Source organism: Pleurodeles waltl, chromosome 8, assembly GCF_031143425.1.
Source record: "Pleurodeles waltl isolate 20211129_DDA chromosome 8, aPleWal1.hap1.20221129, whole genome shotgun sequence".
In the NCBI taxonomy this organism is placed as follows: domain Eukaryota; kingdom Metazoa; phylum Chordata; class Amphibia; order Caudata; family Salamandridae; genus Pleurodeles; species Pleurodeles waltl.
In genome coordinates, this window is record NC_090447.1 from 449,735,547 (window position 1) to 449,752,285 (window position 16,739).

The 16,739-nt window shown below is 45.6% G+C and overlaps 1 protein-coding gene across 1 annotated transcript in view; it reads right to left on the reverse strand.

The window, feature by feature from the left end:
* LOC138249112 (lysozyme g-like) overlaps nt 1–2,600 on the reverse strand; it is a 159,446-nt gene extending 156,846 nt beyond the window's left edge. Inside the window, exons 1-2 of the mRNA XM_069203138.1 lie at nt 2,553–2,600; nt 1,472–1,537 (exon numbers count right to left, since the gene is read on the reverse strand). Of these exons, the coding sequence (XP_069059239.1) occupies nt 1,472–1,514 (43 nt within the window). The 5' untranslated portion in view covers nt 1,515–1,537; nt 2,553–2,600. The remainder of the gene's footprint in view (nt 1–1,471; nt 1,538–2,552) is intronic.
* Between the last annotated feature and the right edge of the window lie 14,139 nt (nt 2,601–16,739).

The window sequence follows — 16,739 nt, forward strand, 5'->3', positions numbered from 1 at the left end:
TGCGTACTTAGGCCCATATTTATACTTTTTTAGAGCCTCATTTGCGCCGCTTTTTGACGCAAAAACGGCGCAAACTTACAAAATACAATTGTATTTTGCAAGTTTACTCTGCTTTTGTGTCAAAAAATGACGCAAATGCAGCACTAAAAAAATATAAATATGGGCCTTCATTTTAACAGCAATGACAGATTAAATTCCAAACGGCTTGCTGTTTCAGCTCCAAGAAGCTTCTTTTTATAAGTTAGCATCCTTGGTGATTGCATGTCATTGCATGTCATTATGAATACATAATGATTGTAGGTTAGACTATGAGGCTCATTTACAAGCCCCTTGTGCAGCCGTAGCGTCATTGTTTTTTACGCTATAGCGGTGCAGGCCTTATTTACAAACTGGTGCAATGCTACCATTGTGCCAATTTGTAAACCCTTGGGCCACATTGTACCTGCACCAGGTATAATGTATGCAAGGGAGGCGTTCCCCCACTAGTAGGCCCGCAGGAATGACACAGTGCAATCTACAAGATTTGATTGGTCATTCTAGCGTCATTTTTTAACACCTGCTCAAGGGCAGGCGTTAAAGTGATCCTAGGCTGTTTTAAATAGGCCTTCTTGAGCTTTACTGGACTAGCGTCAACATTTTATACACTAGTCCAGCAAATCGCCACAACTGCATCAGAAATTCTGACACAGCTGTGGCTAATGGGCATCATGGTGCACTGTATTTTAAATACAGCACTACCATGGTGTGATAAGGGGGAGCGCAGAGGCACAAGAAAACTGGCGCCAGTTTGTTGTAAATAAATCCCAATGTTTGATAAGCTCACCATAACATTATTATTACTCTGCTGCTCCTACATACACGAATAAGAACAGTGGTTCTTCAACTTTGAAAGTCCGTGGACCCCACCTCAATCACTACGAGAAGTCAAGCCATTTTCTTTGACTTAACCATCGAAATAATACAGAAAAATACAGAAACTAGTTTGCCTCAAACAAATACACAAATTATGAAGCATTATATTTAAATCATAAACCAAAAATATGCGAAAATCAAAATATTAATTTCATCTTATCAGGAAATTGGAACGATCCAAAATGTAGTTTTTTTTTATAAAAGATGAAGTGAAATGCTACTATAGCCTATAACTTTGTCTTTTTTGCTCCTAGTGCATGCTCCCTTTTTGGCTGGGCATGCTGGGGCTCCTTCAGTTGAAGCAACCAGCCATCCATACTTGAACCAGTATGCTGCATTTATTTGTACTGCTCCCCCAAATGAAGATAAGAATACCAACTTAATTTTTATCTTTCAGTTTCAAATTCGTTCAACTTTACAAAATGTACATTTAAATTTTTGCTTTTTATGTTTATGCACTCTGTTAAACCGTTAATATTATTTAATAATCCAGTTGACTGAAAAAGTGAATTCTGGAGAAGTCAACTCTTCACTCAACTTTTCCTGAAGTTGCACTTACCAAGGGAACCAGCTAAACACAGGCCGACGAATACAACCCACATAGTGCCAGTTGTTTTTCCGCTGCCTAAAAAAGATAATAAATATAATATTAACAGTAATAATAACAGTAGTAATAATAATAATAATAATAATAATAAACAAAAGTGAATAATTTCAGGACTAAAAATGTCGACTTGTACTGAAGAAACACAAAAAAGTACAAAATAACCAAGTCCGTGTGCTAGTAGTTCATCCAGTGCAGTTTATATTTGCATTCTGAAACTTGTGGAGCCGAATTTATAATGAGATCAACAGGACAACAAGCCAAGGGTGTAACTAAAACTGAACGGGCCCCTGGCGACCTACTTGGATGCACCGCACCTCCACCCCCAAACAGAATCAGACTTTCATAAATAAATAGGAGCGCGTGCGTTGACAGGCATTTTAAATAATTGCAGCTGGTGCAGGACAAAGAGGACAAGTGACTGCCCTCCCCAGGAGCCCGTGGCCCCCGGCACCACAGGAGATGTGGAACCCTAGGTTATGCCCCCTCCACATTCCCTGCAGTGAGCCACCCACACATGTAAACAGAAAACCTGTGAGCTTTGTGATTTTACGTAGAGTATGTCAAAGGTGATTTGCTGACATTAGAGGCGATGTAAATTCCAGGTGCGTAGCTATCAACAGTGCATAGGTGCTGTGGCACCGAGGCCCAGGGGCATGAGGGTACACTGCGCCCCATTTATAGCAGTTTTCTGCTACCGAACCAGGAAATGGGGGCCTTTCCCTTGCTTGTATTAGCCACCGTGGCATCCTCGCTACAACACAGATACATTGTATTCGCAAAGCATTCGCTCAAGCTCAGTTGATTGAGCAGGAGGGTGTAAAATGATATATATCTGTCGAACAGAATCCATTACCAGGCAGACTGCCCCAGTGACTAACTAATACGTTCCATACGTTTGGAGGCCTCCGCTTCTCACTATCCCACGATAGGTACAGTCTAACTTCTACTTTGTCGGTTACTCACTCACTCTACCCTGGCCCCTTTCACCTTTTGCAGAACTACTCCCTGGGAGCCCAATATAGGACCAGCATACCTGTATGATGTTACTCTAAACGTCTTTCCTCCACTCTGCAGGTGGCTGCTTAAAAGTAGACCTTTATATAGTGTGCTGATTTACGTAGAGTGGCACCATGTTATTCTTATATACACAGAGCTATTTCTGTGAGGGTTCTTTTAAGGGTAGTGATAAGAAATGCGAACATCAAATATGGATCTTGCTAAGACCTAGATAATCAGTCCCTTTGTTCTGCACTCGTGGCTTTCCCAATCTGCCAAAACCTTTTGAAACTCACGTAGATAAGATTGGAAGCTCGGATTGATATGAGTCTAAGAAACAAATACACCATGTTGCAACTGAAATGGTCACCTTAAGAGCAATGCAATTACTGTCACAAATAACATTGACACTCTCAGCGTGCCAAACCACAAAGGTTTCTCAACTAGTTAGAAGCAGCACTTAGAAGTACCAGCCTGAGTTAACGTCTGGAGGTGAGCCTTTCTGCATACTTCCACCACCTAGAGCTCTGAGAGTCTGGGTCTACTGCCCTGACCTTCGATCGCGCATTCCGAGAATGGGCACACCAAAACAGGAGGCATCACTGATGCGTAGAGATTCACATGCCCCAGGTTTCCTAGAGGACCCATGTGCATTGTCCTCTCTGCTGCTGAGTCACTCAGAAGTTCCATGCTCTGCTCCACATGCACCAGTTGACTATACCTTCTCTAACGATGACTGGCTTTGGAGCCCGACTGAGTAGGACCGTGGAGCCCTGCTGCAGTGTCTCATACTGCTTGTGGTACTCAGCCGATCAGCAGCTCCTTGCATTAAAGGGCTTAATTTCAGCACAGCCACCTTTTAGTTGCCTTTTCCCCTTCCCCTGCTTGGTGGCCGATTGTTACACTGTTATTCGTCCTATCGGCCCAGGGAGGAAGGTCTGTAAACCAAAACGTGGTGGAGGCAATCATGCTCTCTGCAATAGTGAATTGTAAAAAAGCTAGACTGCGCATCAAAGTAGCTGTTAGATAGATAAAAAGTGGAGGATATACATGGAAAAATACTCTCTGGAGTACTTAAGTAGCAACTAAAACAGACTAGGATAAATGTAAGAGAAAAGTGATACATGTATTAGTTTTCACTTATTGGTACTTTCAGAAGCTCCATGTGAAAAGAGAAAAAAAAGACTCACAGTAGGTATATGCCTGAAACAACAATCATTTTCTGACTTTGAAAGCTTCAAGTCATTAAGCTATAATAAAAGTCGATATAAGATCCATGACAGCAATATAACTCGTTCTAGACTGAAAGCACAACATTTTTTTTAGAAAAATAAGTCATAATAATTTGTGGCCCTGTAATAACGTTCTAGCTCAGCTCCTCTCTTCTAAGATTCAACTAAGGATACTCACAGCACATCTTAATTTTGTAACCCTCCTGTAAGACAGCTGTAAACCTCTAAAATAGCACCCTGTCTCTCCCTACTGTGTCTTATTATCACGGATCAATCCAACAATTCCCTCTCCTCAAAACATTTCCAAAGATGGTCCTAACTTCTATAAAATAGTGTGTCCACTGAACTCTCACAAAAACCGGCAAAGAACTTCAAGAACAATGCTGTGAGAGAATCCTGGGAACACTGTTTTCAGACCAGTACATCTGGAGTTGTGAGTGGTGAAAACCGACCTCCTGTTCTTCACCTTCCACCTATCCCTCTAGGAAGAAATCCCCACCAAATAACTGAAAGTGAAGGAATCTAGAAGAATACTTTATGGATAGAAACTAGTGATTCTCCCCTCTGCACTCTTCATGGTAAGCTCTTAATCGCAAGCTTAAAAAATGGCATGATAACGATTTATTCAACTGATGATGCCCTTGTGTCTTATCCAGGTGACTGATTGACACCTGATATGTTCGTTATAAGTCAATAAGGACGCTCAATGAAGGACCACACGCCAATTATGAACACAATTTAGCTTTACTATAATTTCAGGTAAATGTATGCATTTGGCACATCTACGAAGTAGAATGGAAATAGCAATAAAGAACATCTATTTATCTATGAGCACAGGACAAGAGCATCTATTTATATATGGGCACACGACAAAGAACATCTATTTATATATGAGCAGAGAGTTAATTGACAGATATAAACTTTGATTAACTGTATACGAAATGCGTATTTCAATTACTGCAGTAAGCTCACACTACGATGTTCAGGAAGCAAAATATAAACGAGCTGAATACTTCAGAATATAAACACAGTGCAAGCATAATAATCAATCATAATAATAGAGCAGAGAAACAAAGGCCTTTCATCCCTGGGTGGAATTTAACTTAGTCCACGAAATGCTGGTAAGCCCTCTACTGCCCGCTTGGACCTCTCTCCCCCTGGAGCGTCACGGTCTCTGAACAGCAAAACAGGGAGGCAGCGCTGTGTGTGCCTGGCGATGGCAGCTTTCACAACCCCATCTGCGAGATTCAATCCCTTCACCTGCACTTCAGTGCTTAAATAACCTGAAGCTTGGATTCTATCTCTTTTCTCGCATTTTCTAGCTATGTCATCAGCACGTGTCCCTTGGCTGCTCTGCCGCTCCCTAGCCATTGTTTTCATTCAATTTTTTTCCTGTACTCTCGTTCTCAAGGTTGAGATGGCCTCTGTTTTTCTCTCATACACATCCTGTTTCTTACACACTCAGCTGCGAATAATGTTGATCTATGGAATGTTGGAAAACAAACTTGAAAACAACATCGTGGACTTTTCCACGTTGTTCTAGTTTCAGCAGGCATCACGCTCATCTACACTGTTCAAGCTAATTAACCCTTCGCGTCACAATGTCTTCAGCACCTTTCCCTATACTGATCACCTTGCACAATGCGACTACAAATTTAAGACACTCCATAACTCTTGAATGCCTCAGTCCATCTCTTCCCAGCCTCTTCTGAGCTCCAAACTCATCCTTGCATATGTAACTCCCCTTTGCTTCCCTCCCTGCCACCTTCTACCCCTCATACGCCTCCACAACCTCCTCTCCTCATCATTCCACACAACAGCAGAGAAAGGCCTCTGAACATACTGCATCCTTTTCTGACTTCAAACTCATAGCAGCGAGTCAGAAACCCCATCCAGAAGATAACACTCTTCCTTGAAGTGTTTTTTCTCCCTCAGGTATTAACTCTCCCCCTTAATTTCACATCTTCCTCTCTAACATTCTATAACTGCTCCTCCGGGGCAGCATTTCCCTTAAAGACACTCTACCCACATCCATAGTAATAGATCACACTTTCAGATTTTAACTAAAAAGTATGCCCTCTTATTTCTCAAGTGAAATCTCCATAACCCTTTCATACACCTTCACCGCTCTACTAAAGACAGACCCTTGCTACTATATCATCCAGAATCAGACCATTTTCTTGTTCATTTGTTTCTCAGATTTCCATGATCTTATAAAGGAATGTGTCATTCAGCCTAATTCATCTCTGTTTTGTATGAACTTGCAATATTGTTAAAATGCATGGTGGGGGAATTTATCCCATACATATAACATATTGGCAGTCTGTCTATAGATGGAAAGGTTTGTTACTTGTCCATCACAAGTCTTTCACTTTGCAGGTAAGCAATTTTAAAATGTTTAAATGTTATATATTTATATATATATATATATATATATATATATATATATATATATAATGCCTACTGGCAGGCACCTGTACTTATAATTAGGACCTAGTTTCCATAGGAAAACTGCTTATTATTTTGCTAATAACTTTGGTGCCGTTTGACGAACCTTCACAAAATTTTCAAAACTAATTCACCAGTCACTTTAGATGATGTCTGGACAGCTTTGGGGTGAACTGTCAAGTGGGGCTGAGAAAAAGAGGGTCCCAAAACGTGTTTTTTCCAAGCAATTTCCCAATGGGATTTCAGACACTACTACAGCCCGAACCGCTGAACGGAATTACACCAAATTTGTCAGAAAGCTAGATCTTCGTCATAAAGAGTGTTTTTTGTAGTTTGGTGCAAATCTGTTCAGTAGTTTTGGATTAATTAAATACATGTTTTTTTCTATATCTAGAGATACGGGGGGTCCGCAGAGCTGACTGATCTCAAAGTGAGATCTGATTGGCTGCCACCACTTGAACAAGGAAGTGGTGGCAGCCATCTTAGGACTCCGGACTCAGTTCTGAGTCCCCAAAAAAATGCAAAAAAATAAACAAGGGGGCAGAGTAGAAACACCCTGACCCCTAGGCCTGGTGGCCCCACCTAGGGCCAAACACACTTTTTAAAAGATTTTGCTGCAAATTTGCAGATAATCAGCGAATCCATGGCAAAATAAAAAAAATAAAAAATACAACAAGCACGGTCTCCCATGCTTATTTTTTTGAAAGCCCCCTGGGTGGGCCGAATCCTTGGAGTACAAATATTATATTATCAGGAGAGGGGCATGTGGCCTCCCTCCCCAGGCCGAATTCAGCCCTTGAGATCCATCCATCAGAGCCTGTCGGATTTGTTAAGGGAGAGGGGGGCACACAGTCCTCCCTCCCTGCAATGATTTGTGTCCCGGGGACCCTATCCCGTGGGGGATGACAGTTTTTCAGAAGGGGGAAGGGACACAGCTCCTCTCCCTGCGCCCATTTTGGATACCAGAGGCCCAGTCCCCCGGGGCCCGGCCAAAAATGGAAAGGGGGAAGGAGGCTATGCAAACCCCCTTCCAGGCTGATTTAAGACTCGGGAATCCCCACCCCCACAGGGCCCGCCAGTGCTGTTAAGGGGGAGAGGGGCACATTGTAGGAGGCTGGACTGGCTTGTAGTGAGTACCAAGGGATACTTGCACCTTGCACCAGGCCCAGTTATCCATTATTAGTGTATAGGGTGTCTAGCAGCTTAGGCTGATAGATAATGGTAGCTTAGCAGAGCAGCTTAGGCTGAACTAGGAGACGTGTGAAGCTACTACAGTACCACTTAGTGTCATATGCACAATATCATAAGAAAACACAATACACAGTTATACTAAAAATAAAGGTACTTTATTTTTATGACAATATGCCAAAGTATCTTAGAGTGTACCCTCAGTGAGAGGATAGGAAATATACACAAGATATATATACACAATAGCAAAAATATGCAGTATAGTCTTAGAAAACAGTGCAAACAATGTATAGTTACAATAGGATGCAATGGGGAAACATAGGGATAGGGGCAACACAAACCATATACTCCAAAAGTGGAATGCGAACCACGAATGGACCCCAAACCTATGTGACCTTGTAGAGGGTCGCTGGGACTATTAGAAAATAGTGAGAGTTAGAAAAATAACCCTCCCCAAGACCCTGAAAAGTGAGTGCAAAGTGCACTAAAGTTCCCCTAAGGACAAAGAAGTCGTGTTAGAGGAATAATGCAGGAAAGACACAAACCAACAATGCAACAACGATGTATTTCCAATCTAGGGTACCTGTGGAACAAGGGGACCAAGTCCAAAAGTCACAAGCAAGTCAGAGATGGGCATATGCCCAGGAAATGCCAGCTGTGGGTGCAAAGAAGCTTCTACTGGACAGAAGAAGCAGAGGTTTCTGCAGGAACGAAAAGGGCTAGAGACTTCCCCTTTGGTGGACGGATCCCTCTTGCCGTGGAGAGTTGTGCAGAAGTGTTTTCCCGCCGAATGAATGCCAACAAGCCTTGCTAGCTGCAAATCGTGCGGTTACCGTTTTTGGATGCTGCTGTGGCCCAGGAGGGACCAGGAGGTCGCAAATTGGACCAGAAGGTAGAGGGGACGTCAAGCAAGACAAGGAGCCCTCTTAGCAGCAGGTAGCACCCAAAAAAGTGCCAGAAACAGGCACTACAAGGATGCATGAAATGGTGCTCACCCGAAGTTACACAAAGGAGTCCCACGTCGCCGGAGACCAACTTAGAAAGTCGTGCAATGCAGGTTAGAGTGCTGTGGACCCAGGCTTGGCTGTGCACAGAGGATTTCCGCCGGAAGTGCACAGGGGCCGGAGTAGCTGCAAAAGTCGCGGTTCCCAGCAATGCAGTCTAGCGAGGTGAGGCAAGGACTTACCTCCACCAAACTTGGACTGAAGAGTCACTGGACTGTGGGGGTCACTTGGACAGAGTTGCTGGATTCGAGGGACCTCGCTCGTCGTGCTGAGAGGAGACCCAAGGGACCGGTAATGCAGCTTTTTGGTGCCTGCGGTTGCAGGGGGAAGATTCCGTCGACCCACGGGAGATTTCTTCGGAGCTTCTAGTGCAGAGAGGAGGTAGACTACCCCCACAGCATGCACCACCAGGAAAACAGTCGAGAAGGCGGCAGGATCAGCGTTACAGAGTTGCAGTAGTCGTCTTAGCTACTATGTTGCAGTTTTGCAGGCTTCCAGCGCGGTCAGCAGTCGATTCCTTGGCAGAAGGTGAAGAGAGAGATGCAGAGGAACTCGGATGAGCTCTTGCATTCGTTATCTAAAGTTTCCCCAGAGACAGAGACCCTAAATAGCCAGAAAAGAGGGTTTGGCTACCTAGGAGAGAGGATAGGCTAGCAACACCTGAAGGAGCCTATCAGAAGGAGTCTCTGACGTCACCTGGTGGCACTGGCCACTCAGAGCAGTCCAGTGTGCCAGCAGCACCTCTGTTTCCAAGATGGCAGAGGTCTGGAGCACACTGGAGGAGCTCTGGACACCTCCCAGGGGAGGTGCAAGTCAGGGGAGTGGTCACTCCCCTTTCCTTTGTCCAGTTTCGCGCCAGAGCAGGGCTAAGGGGTCCCCTGAACCGGTGTAGACTGGCTTATGCAGAATTGGGCACATCTGTGCCCAAGAAAGCATTTCCAGAGGCTGGGGGAGGCTACTCCTCCCCTGCCTTCACACCATTTTCCAAAGGGAGAGGGTGTAACACCCTCTCTTAGAGGAAGTCCTTTGTTCTGCCATCCTGGGCCAGGCCTGGCTGGACCCCAGGAGGGCAGATGCCTGTCTGAGGGGTTGGCAGCAGCAGCAGCTGCAGTGAAACCCCAGGAAGGGCAGTTTGGCAGTACCAGGGTCTTTGCTACAGACCACTGGGATCATGAGTTTGTGCCAACTATGCCAGGATGGTATAGAGGGGGCAATTCCATGATCATAGACATGTTACATGGCCATATTCGGAGTTACCATTGTGAAGCTACATATAGGTAGTGACCTATATGTAGTGCACGCGTGTAATGGTGTCCCCGCACTCACAAAGTCCGGGGAATTGGCCCTGAACAATGTGGGGGCACCTTGGCTAGTGCCAGGGTGCCCTCACACTAAGTAACTTTGCACCTAACCTTTACCAGGTAAAGGTTAGACATATAGGTGACTTATAAGTTACTTAAGTGCAGTGTAAAATGGCTGTGAAATAACGTGGACGTTATTTCACTCAGGCTGCAGTGGCAGACCTGTGTAAAAATTGTCAGAGCTCCCTATGGGTGGCAAAAGAAATGCTGCAGCCCATAGGGATCTCCTGGAACCCCAATACCCTGGGTACCTTGGTACCATATACTAGGGAATTATAAGGGTGTTCCAGTAAGCCAATGTAAATTGGTAAAATTGGTCATTAGCCTGTTAGTGACAATTTGAAAGAAATGAGAGAGCATAACCGCTGAGGTTCTGATTAGCAGAGCCTCAGTGAGACAGTTAGTCACTACACAGGTAACACATTCAGGCACACTTATGAGCACTGGGGCCCTGGTAAACAGGGTCCCAGTGACACATACAACTAAAACAACATATATACAGTGAAAAATGGGGGTAACATGCCAGGCAAGATGGTACTTTCCTACACACATGCCCCCCCTTCCCTGGGCCGATCTTGGACCCAGGGACCCCATCTCCCAGAGCCCAGATGTTTTTCAGAATGAAGAATGGGAACATTCCCCTCCTCCCTGGGCTCATTTTTACCCCAGGGACCTCATTTCTTGGGGGCGGGATAAATATGAAAAGGGGGAAGAGGGCTGCGTGCCCCCCCTCCCCAGGCCAATTTCAGCCCCAGGGACCCCATCGTCCTAGGGCCCAGCGATGTTGTTAAGGGGGGCACATGGCTCCCCTCCCTGTGCTGATCTCAGCCCCAGGGACCCCAACCCCTTTTTGCTCACTGATATTGATGTTGATTGGTAGTGCACTGGGTCCCCGCTAATCAGGCCCCATTGCCAGTGCTCTTTCCCAAACGAGACAAATGAAGTTGTAACCCAATCGGCAAGGACTTGAGCACCCTTGTAAGTCCCTGGTAAATGGTACCCCTGATTCTCAGGGCATGGGTACTAAAGAAGGTCTCTAAGAACTGCAGAACCCTAAGGGACTCACACTCAAACACATGCAGACTGCAACCGCAGAATGCATGAAATGGTGCAAACCATTTTGAAAACACAACATTGCACACACCCTGTGTGCAATGCCCATACCCCCTGCATGTACTATATGTAAGTCACCCCTACAGCAGGCTTTAAACCCCTAAGGGAGGGTGCATTATGTTGTATGTGAGGGCTCATATGCATTACCAGGTGTACCTCTGTGATGCCTCTATTGCAATAGATTGCAAGTGTTCACGCAGTCATGTTGAGGACATGTACTGGGCATGGTCATTAAGAGTTACCCAACTACATGATGACTTCACTGAAAATACTTGTGTTTGGTATCCAACACCTAGTCTTACTAAATCTGTTTTGATGCCAGTATTCAATTTATTATGACCTGCAGCCAGAGAGCACCGTAGAGGTGCCCCCTGAAAACCTACAAGTCCCTCAGTGTGCTGACTGATTGGCATGGACCAGCCTGCCATCACAGACAAGTTTCTGACCCCCTGCAGGTGAGAGCCCATTCTCTCAGAGGCCAGAGACAATGCCTGCTCTAAAGGAAGATGAGCACTGCTCCTCCAGCAGGATAGCTAGTGATTTACCATATCAGAGCCAGAGGCTTTAAAGCCCCTGCCGCTTTTGATGTGTGACTCTGGCTTCCCCACAGACCTGGGAAATGCCACCCCTTGCCCTGAGGTCCATTTGGCACCGGAGCATGTGGGAAATTAGGTAGTTAGAAGGAGTGTCATACTTACAGGCTAGGCACATCTCTAAGGTGGGCCACCTGAAGTGGAAAGTCAAGAAAGGGTTTTACCATCTTGGTTTGGCTAAAACTAGAGAATTCTGGGCCGGGGTTATACCCACTCCCCACAGGAAGTGGTCAAATGGGGGGGTAGTTACCCCAGATTTAAGTAGCCCATTGGCTACTACCCTACACTCCTCTTAGCACCTCTAAATTGAGTATTTAGGGGACCCCTCAACACCAGATCGACTGATTTGTCTACCTGGGAACAGAAGAAGGACAAAGAAGAATAGTCACTGTGAGAAATTACCCTGAACTTGGCGCCAACCTCTGTCTTGCTGCTAGTACCTCGACAATTGCACCTATCTGACTTGTGCAAAATCTGTGCATCCTCCCAAACCCTTGGAGGACTTGGAGGGTTAGATGTCCTCCCAGCGTTGTTTGGGGGGGGTCCCACTGTCGGGGTTTTCTGAGGACATATCTCACCACACTCTACTCAATACAGGACAGAGGAGGGCTGGGCCTCGCCCCCACCTTGTGGAGACAAGAGAGGATTCCTGTGTTTCTGCAAGTGCTTGGTGTACTTCAAAAACTGGTGCCTGCCTTACCCAGACCTCTTTCATTGGTTACCATGGGGTAATCCCAGTACAATAGGGATGACATAGTGAGTGGTACGGCCCATTCGATTGGGTTCCCCTCCCCAAAGCAGAGGACAAGTTATTTGCTGTACTGACTGCCATAGGCTCCACACGTGATTCTGTTGAGATCAAAATTGATTCCTTAGTTGTGGATTTAGGCCTCTTGCGTGACAACCATTGAAAGGTAGCAGATCACTTAAAATTGGTGGAAGTTGAACTTGGAATGCTAAGCCCTGAGACCAGGGCACATAGCATGGAGCTAAAGTCTTTAAAGGGAAGGATTGCACGATTATAAGCCTGTATTGAGGATCTGGAAAGCAGAGCTAGGTGGAACAACATAAGAGTGGATGGCACTCAGAGACCTAGAGGGCTCCTCCATGATCACCTACTTGGAGGACTGGTTGCAAGAGGTTGTTGCACCTTTCTAAACATTATGCTGTGGAAAGGGCACATAGGGTGCCTGCAAGACCTCCCGTCCGGAGGGTGACCCTGTCCTGTGACAGCCACCCTTCTGCACTATAAGGACTGTGACAATATTCTTATACAAGCATGTACCAATGGTCCTTTCATGATGGACAACATGCATATATCCATATTCCATAATTTCATGGCAGCAATGCAGCGGCAAAAAACCTCCTTCCTGGCAGCAAAACAACGAATGTGAGAGCTGGGCATAAAATATGCATTATTATTCCTGTCCAAACTGTGGATCTACATGGATGGGAAGACCATCTTCTTTAGTACGAGAGGAGGCAATGTAAAGGTTGGAGACATATGACTCTAGGGGCAGAAGGTGCCCCCCACAATTATGGGGTTTGATGGGTGCAGAGCCTACCTCCTGTATAGGCACACTAGAGCGCACCCACTCAGCAGCAGGCCGAGGTCCGGACAGGAGCTGTGGTGGCAGCGGCAACACTTGTACTCTCTGAAGGTGGTTCTGGGGGCCCCACGAGCACTGATGATGATGCACGCTCGGTCGCTGACAGAGCTACCGAATCAGATGCTAGTCTCCACTTTACCCAAAGCCATGCATAGTACTGCTGATAAATTCCTCTGATTGTTACTGATCTGATTCTTCCAATGCTTGCTAATCCTTGTTCTTTGTTCCAGGTCATTGCCCTCATTCAATTAGAGCATTTTCCTCCACATTTACTGAGCACATACTCGTGCCCTGAAATAAAGTATAGCAGGTTCTGAGCTACGGGTATGCCATTGAATCTGTTGAGAGATTTGATTCAATTACATGAGGGCAACTACGCCAGGGTCTGATGGGGTAGCCGCAGAAAATTGACAGATTCTTTACCCATACTTAAAGGGGGTATGTAAAGGCTGTGTTTTAGCTCCAATCCAATTCTTGTTGTTTCTAAATGATGCTGTCTCCTTCCTGTCAGGCATACCTAGTGATGCTCCCATATTGGCTGGCGTTAGAACACCTATTCGACTGTTTGTGGATGACACCTTACTGATCTATAACAAACCTAGTGAGCTCCAGCGAGCTCTTGTTAGAGTCCAAGAATTTTGCACAGCCTGAGGATTGGAGATCAATTCCACAAAGAATAAGTTTATGGTTTTCAAGAGCCACAAGCCAGCTAAGTGTAGATTAGAGTTGGGGACGCACACCATTAGAAAGATGCTTTTACCTATCTGGGTGTTACTCTATCTTCAACCCTCGCATGGCAATCTCAGGTCGATTTAATGACTAGAAAACATAAGCAGATATTCTGCACCATAGTGAAATAACAGTGGGCCAGATGTATCAAAGCTTTTTGCATTTGCAAACGGTGCAAATCACAAAAATCTGCCGTTTGCAAATGCAAAAATGCCTTTTGCAATGTATGAAAGGCATTCGCAGTGTGAAAATAAGGAATCGCAAAAATAGCGTTTTTTTTTGCGAATGAGACATGAATGTGTGTGTTGCAAAGTGTTTCGCAAATAGCAATATGAATTACTGAATTGCTAATTGCGAAACGCAATTTGCAACACTGATTAGCGAATCGCAGATAGCGATCTGCTAAATTGGGATGCTATTTGCGATAAACAGATTGTGACACGCAAAAACGAATTTGCAATGCGATGCATAAAAAAATCACAATTTGCGATTATTCGCAGAATGCCCGTTTGCACATGCAATTTACCACGAATTGAAACCAGGTGGTAACCAGGTGCAACCTATATGAAGAGGCCCAGAATGCCTCCGCTGCTCTTCCACAATGGCTGCACTCTACGTCATGGTGAGGAGAATGAGCATCTTGGCAGGTTTGAGGAGAGGGAGGAGGAGACAGGAGCGCATTTTTAGAGTGTGCATAACCCTTTTTGACCAGACTGAGGAGGACATTTATGAGAAGTACAGGTTAAGCTCAGCCATGATACTTGACCTGATAGCTGAGCTACAACCCATGCTGCAGCGCACAACAAACAGGACCAATAGCATACCCATCCATGTGCAGGTAACATGCTCCCTGCACCTACTAGCCTCAGGGAGCTATCAAGGGGTCATAGCAGCAGCTGGAGCGGTATCACAGAGTGCCCTCTCTAGATTTTTCAACACATTTCTCAATGCCATGCTGAGCAGAATACAACTGTACATAAGATTCCCCAACACCCCACAGGTATTACAACAAACTAAAATTAATTTCTACCAGATAGCACAGTTCCCACATGTCCTAGGTGCCATCGATGGGACACATGTAGCAATCTGTCCACCATCGGCCAGCGAGTATGTGTATCGCAACCGAAAAAAATCATTCAGTGAACATACAGGTGATATGCAATGCCTCCTACATAATTACTGATCTCGCTGCCAGATACCCAGGGAGCACACATGACTCCTACATCTTTTGCCACAGTGGGATACACACAAGACTACTAGCTGGGGAGTTTGGTGAAGGATATCTACTAGGCAATTGGATAGTTTAGAATTATGCATTGATGTAACAGTGATATCAGATATCACAAGTACTAATTTTACTCTCTGTGCATTCAGGAGACAGTGCCTACACTGTGCACACCTATATGCTTACGCCCTACCTTAGTCCTGCAACTCCAGCAGAGAGGAGGTACAATGCTGCACAGAGGGCAACCCGCAAGGTGGTGGAGCGCACTTTTGGGCTGCTGAAGAGCCGCTTCAGGTGCATCCATAAGAGTGGAGGTGCACTACAGTACAGCCCAGATATGACATGCAAAATTGTGGCCAAATGTGCTATCTTGCACAACATAGCAACCACCAGGGGCATACCAGTGGAACTCACAGAGCCGGACTTAGATGAGGATGATGATCCCTTACCACCCCTTCAACCAGCAGACAGGACCAGTGCAGCCGAGGGCAGACAAAGACGTGCTGACATCACGCAGAACCATTTTTGATGTAAGTAATGGCAACTCCACTTCAATTAAATGTATTTCTGTAGTTGGTATCTTTATTACCTTGACTTCAGGTAACAAATGGGTCAATAGGACATAGCTATTTACAATAGGCAGACATGAACGATTAACAGTGTCACACTATTAGCATCATAGTATAACTGTATTGCTACATGTTTAGGTAGTCCCCTGTAGCCCTCAACATCACTTCTTACGTCCACGCACTCCACTTGAGTGCTCAGTGCCCTCGCTGGCACCTCTTGTAGCAGGTTCATATGCAGTACTGTGTCTGGCACTGCGATGCCTCAGATCAATCACAGGGACTGTCAGACTGCTGAGGCTAGAGGACTCCTCAATATCCCCAACACCCAGTTCGCTGGTTGTGGCACTTCGTGCTGTTTGCATTGCATCCAGTACATTGGTTATTTGCACCAATCCCTGTGCAACGTCCTGACTGCAATGTGCCATCTCCACCTCTGTGGCCACGGCACGCCAAGATATGAAAGGCTGTTGAACTTGCGAGCCAATTGACAGAACTACAGAAGCTATCAAAACTTCCAAATATTGGTGATGGTGCCTGCACTGGCTGATGTGCTCCTGCCGTATCTCAGTGCAGAGTTCCCCAATGGCGTGTGTCAGCTCCTTGGTGTTTTCAGCTGCTGTTTGCTGTCCCTCAATCAGAGTCTCCAACTGCTTGTGTAGTAACCCCATATTGTAATTGTGAGACACAAACTGTCTATGCAGTGACTTCAATTGTTTGCATTGCAGCCGCTGCACCTTCGGCATGGAAGCTTCAAGGCCGCCAAAGATTGATGGGTCCACTCCTTCATCTGTGCACTGTCTGCCTGCATCGTGGTGCCTCCTGAGGGGAGTTGACTGTTGCTGGTGCTGGGACTGCTGTCTTCCTGTGGGACTAGCCTCTGGTGGTGGTGTGGGTTTGTGTTCTGGCAACTCATCCTAGTCCTGGTTATACTCTGGCAGTGGTAGCACCCTTGCCCTGTGTCTAGTAGGAACAATACTGTAGGACTCACTGGTATTTGAGTCTTACTGTGGCTGTGTTTCTGCTTCCCCCACTTTTTCAGATCCCGCAGCAGCAGGGACAGGGCCATCTGCAAGGACAATGTGCAGAATGTCAGTTCTAGCATTTTTCACAGATTTCCGCAGTGTTGCTTTCAATGTACAATTACATCGTGTC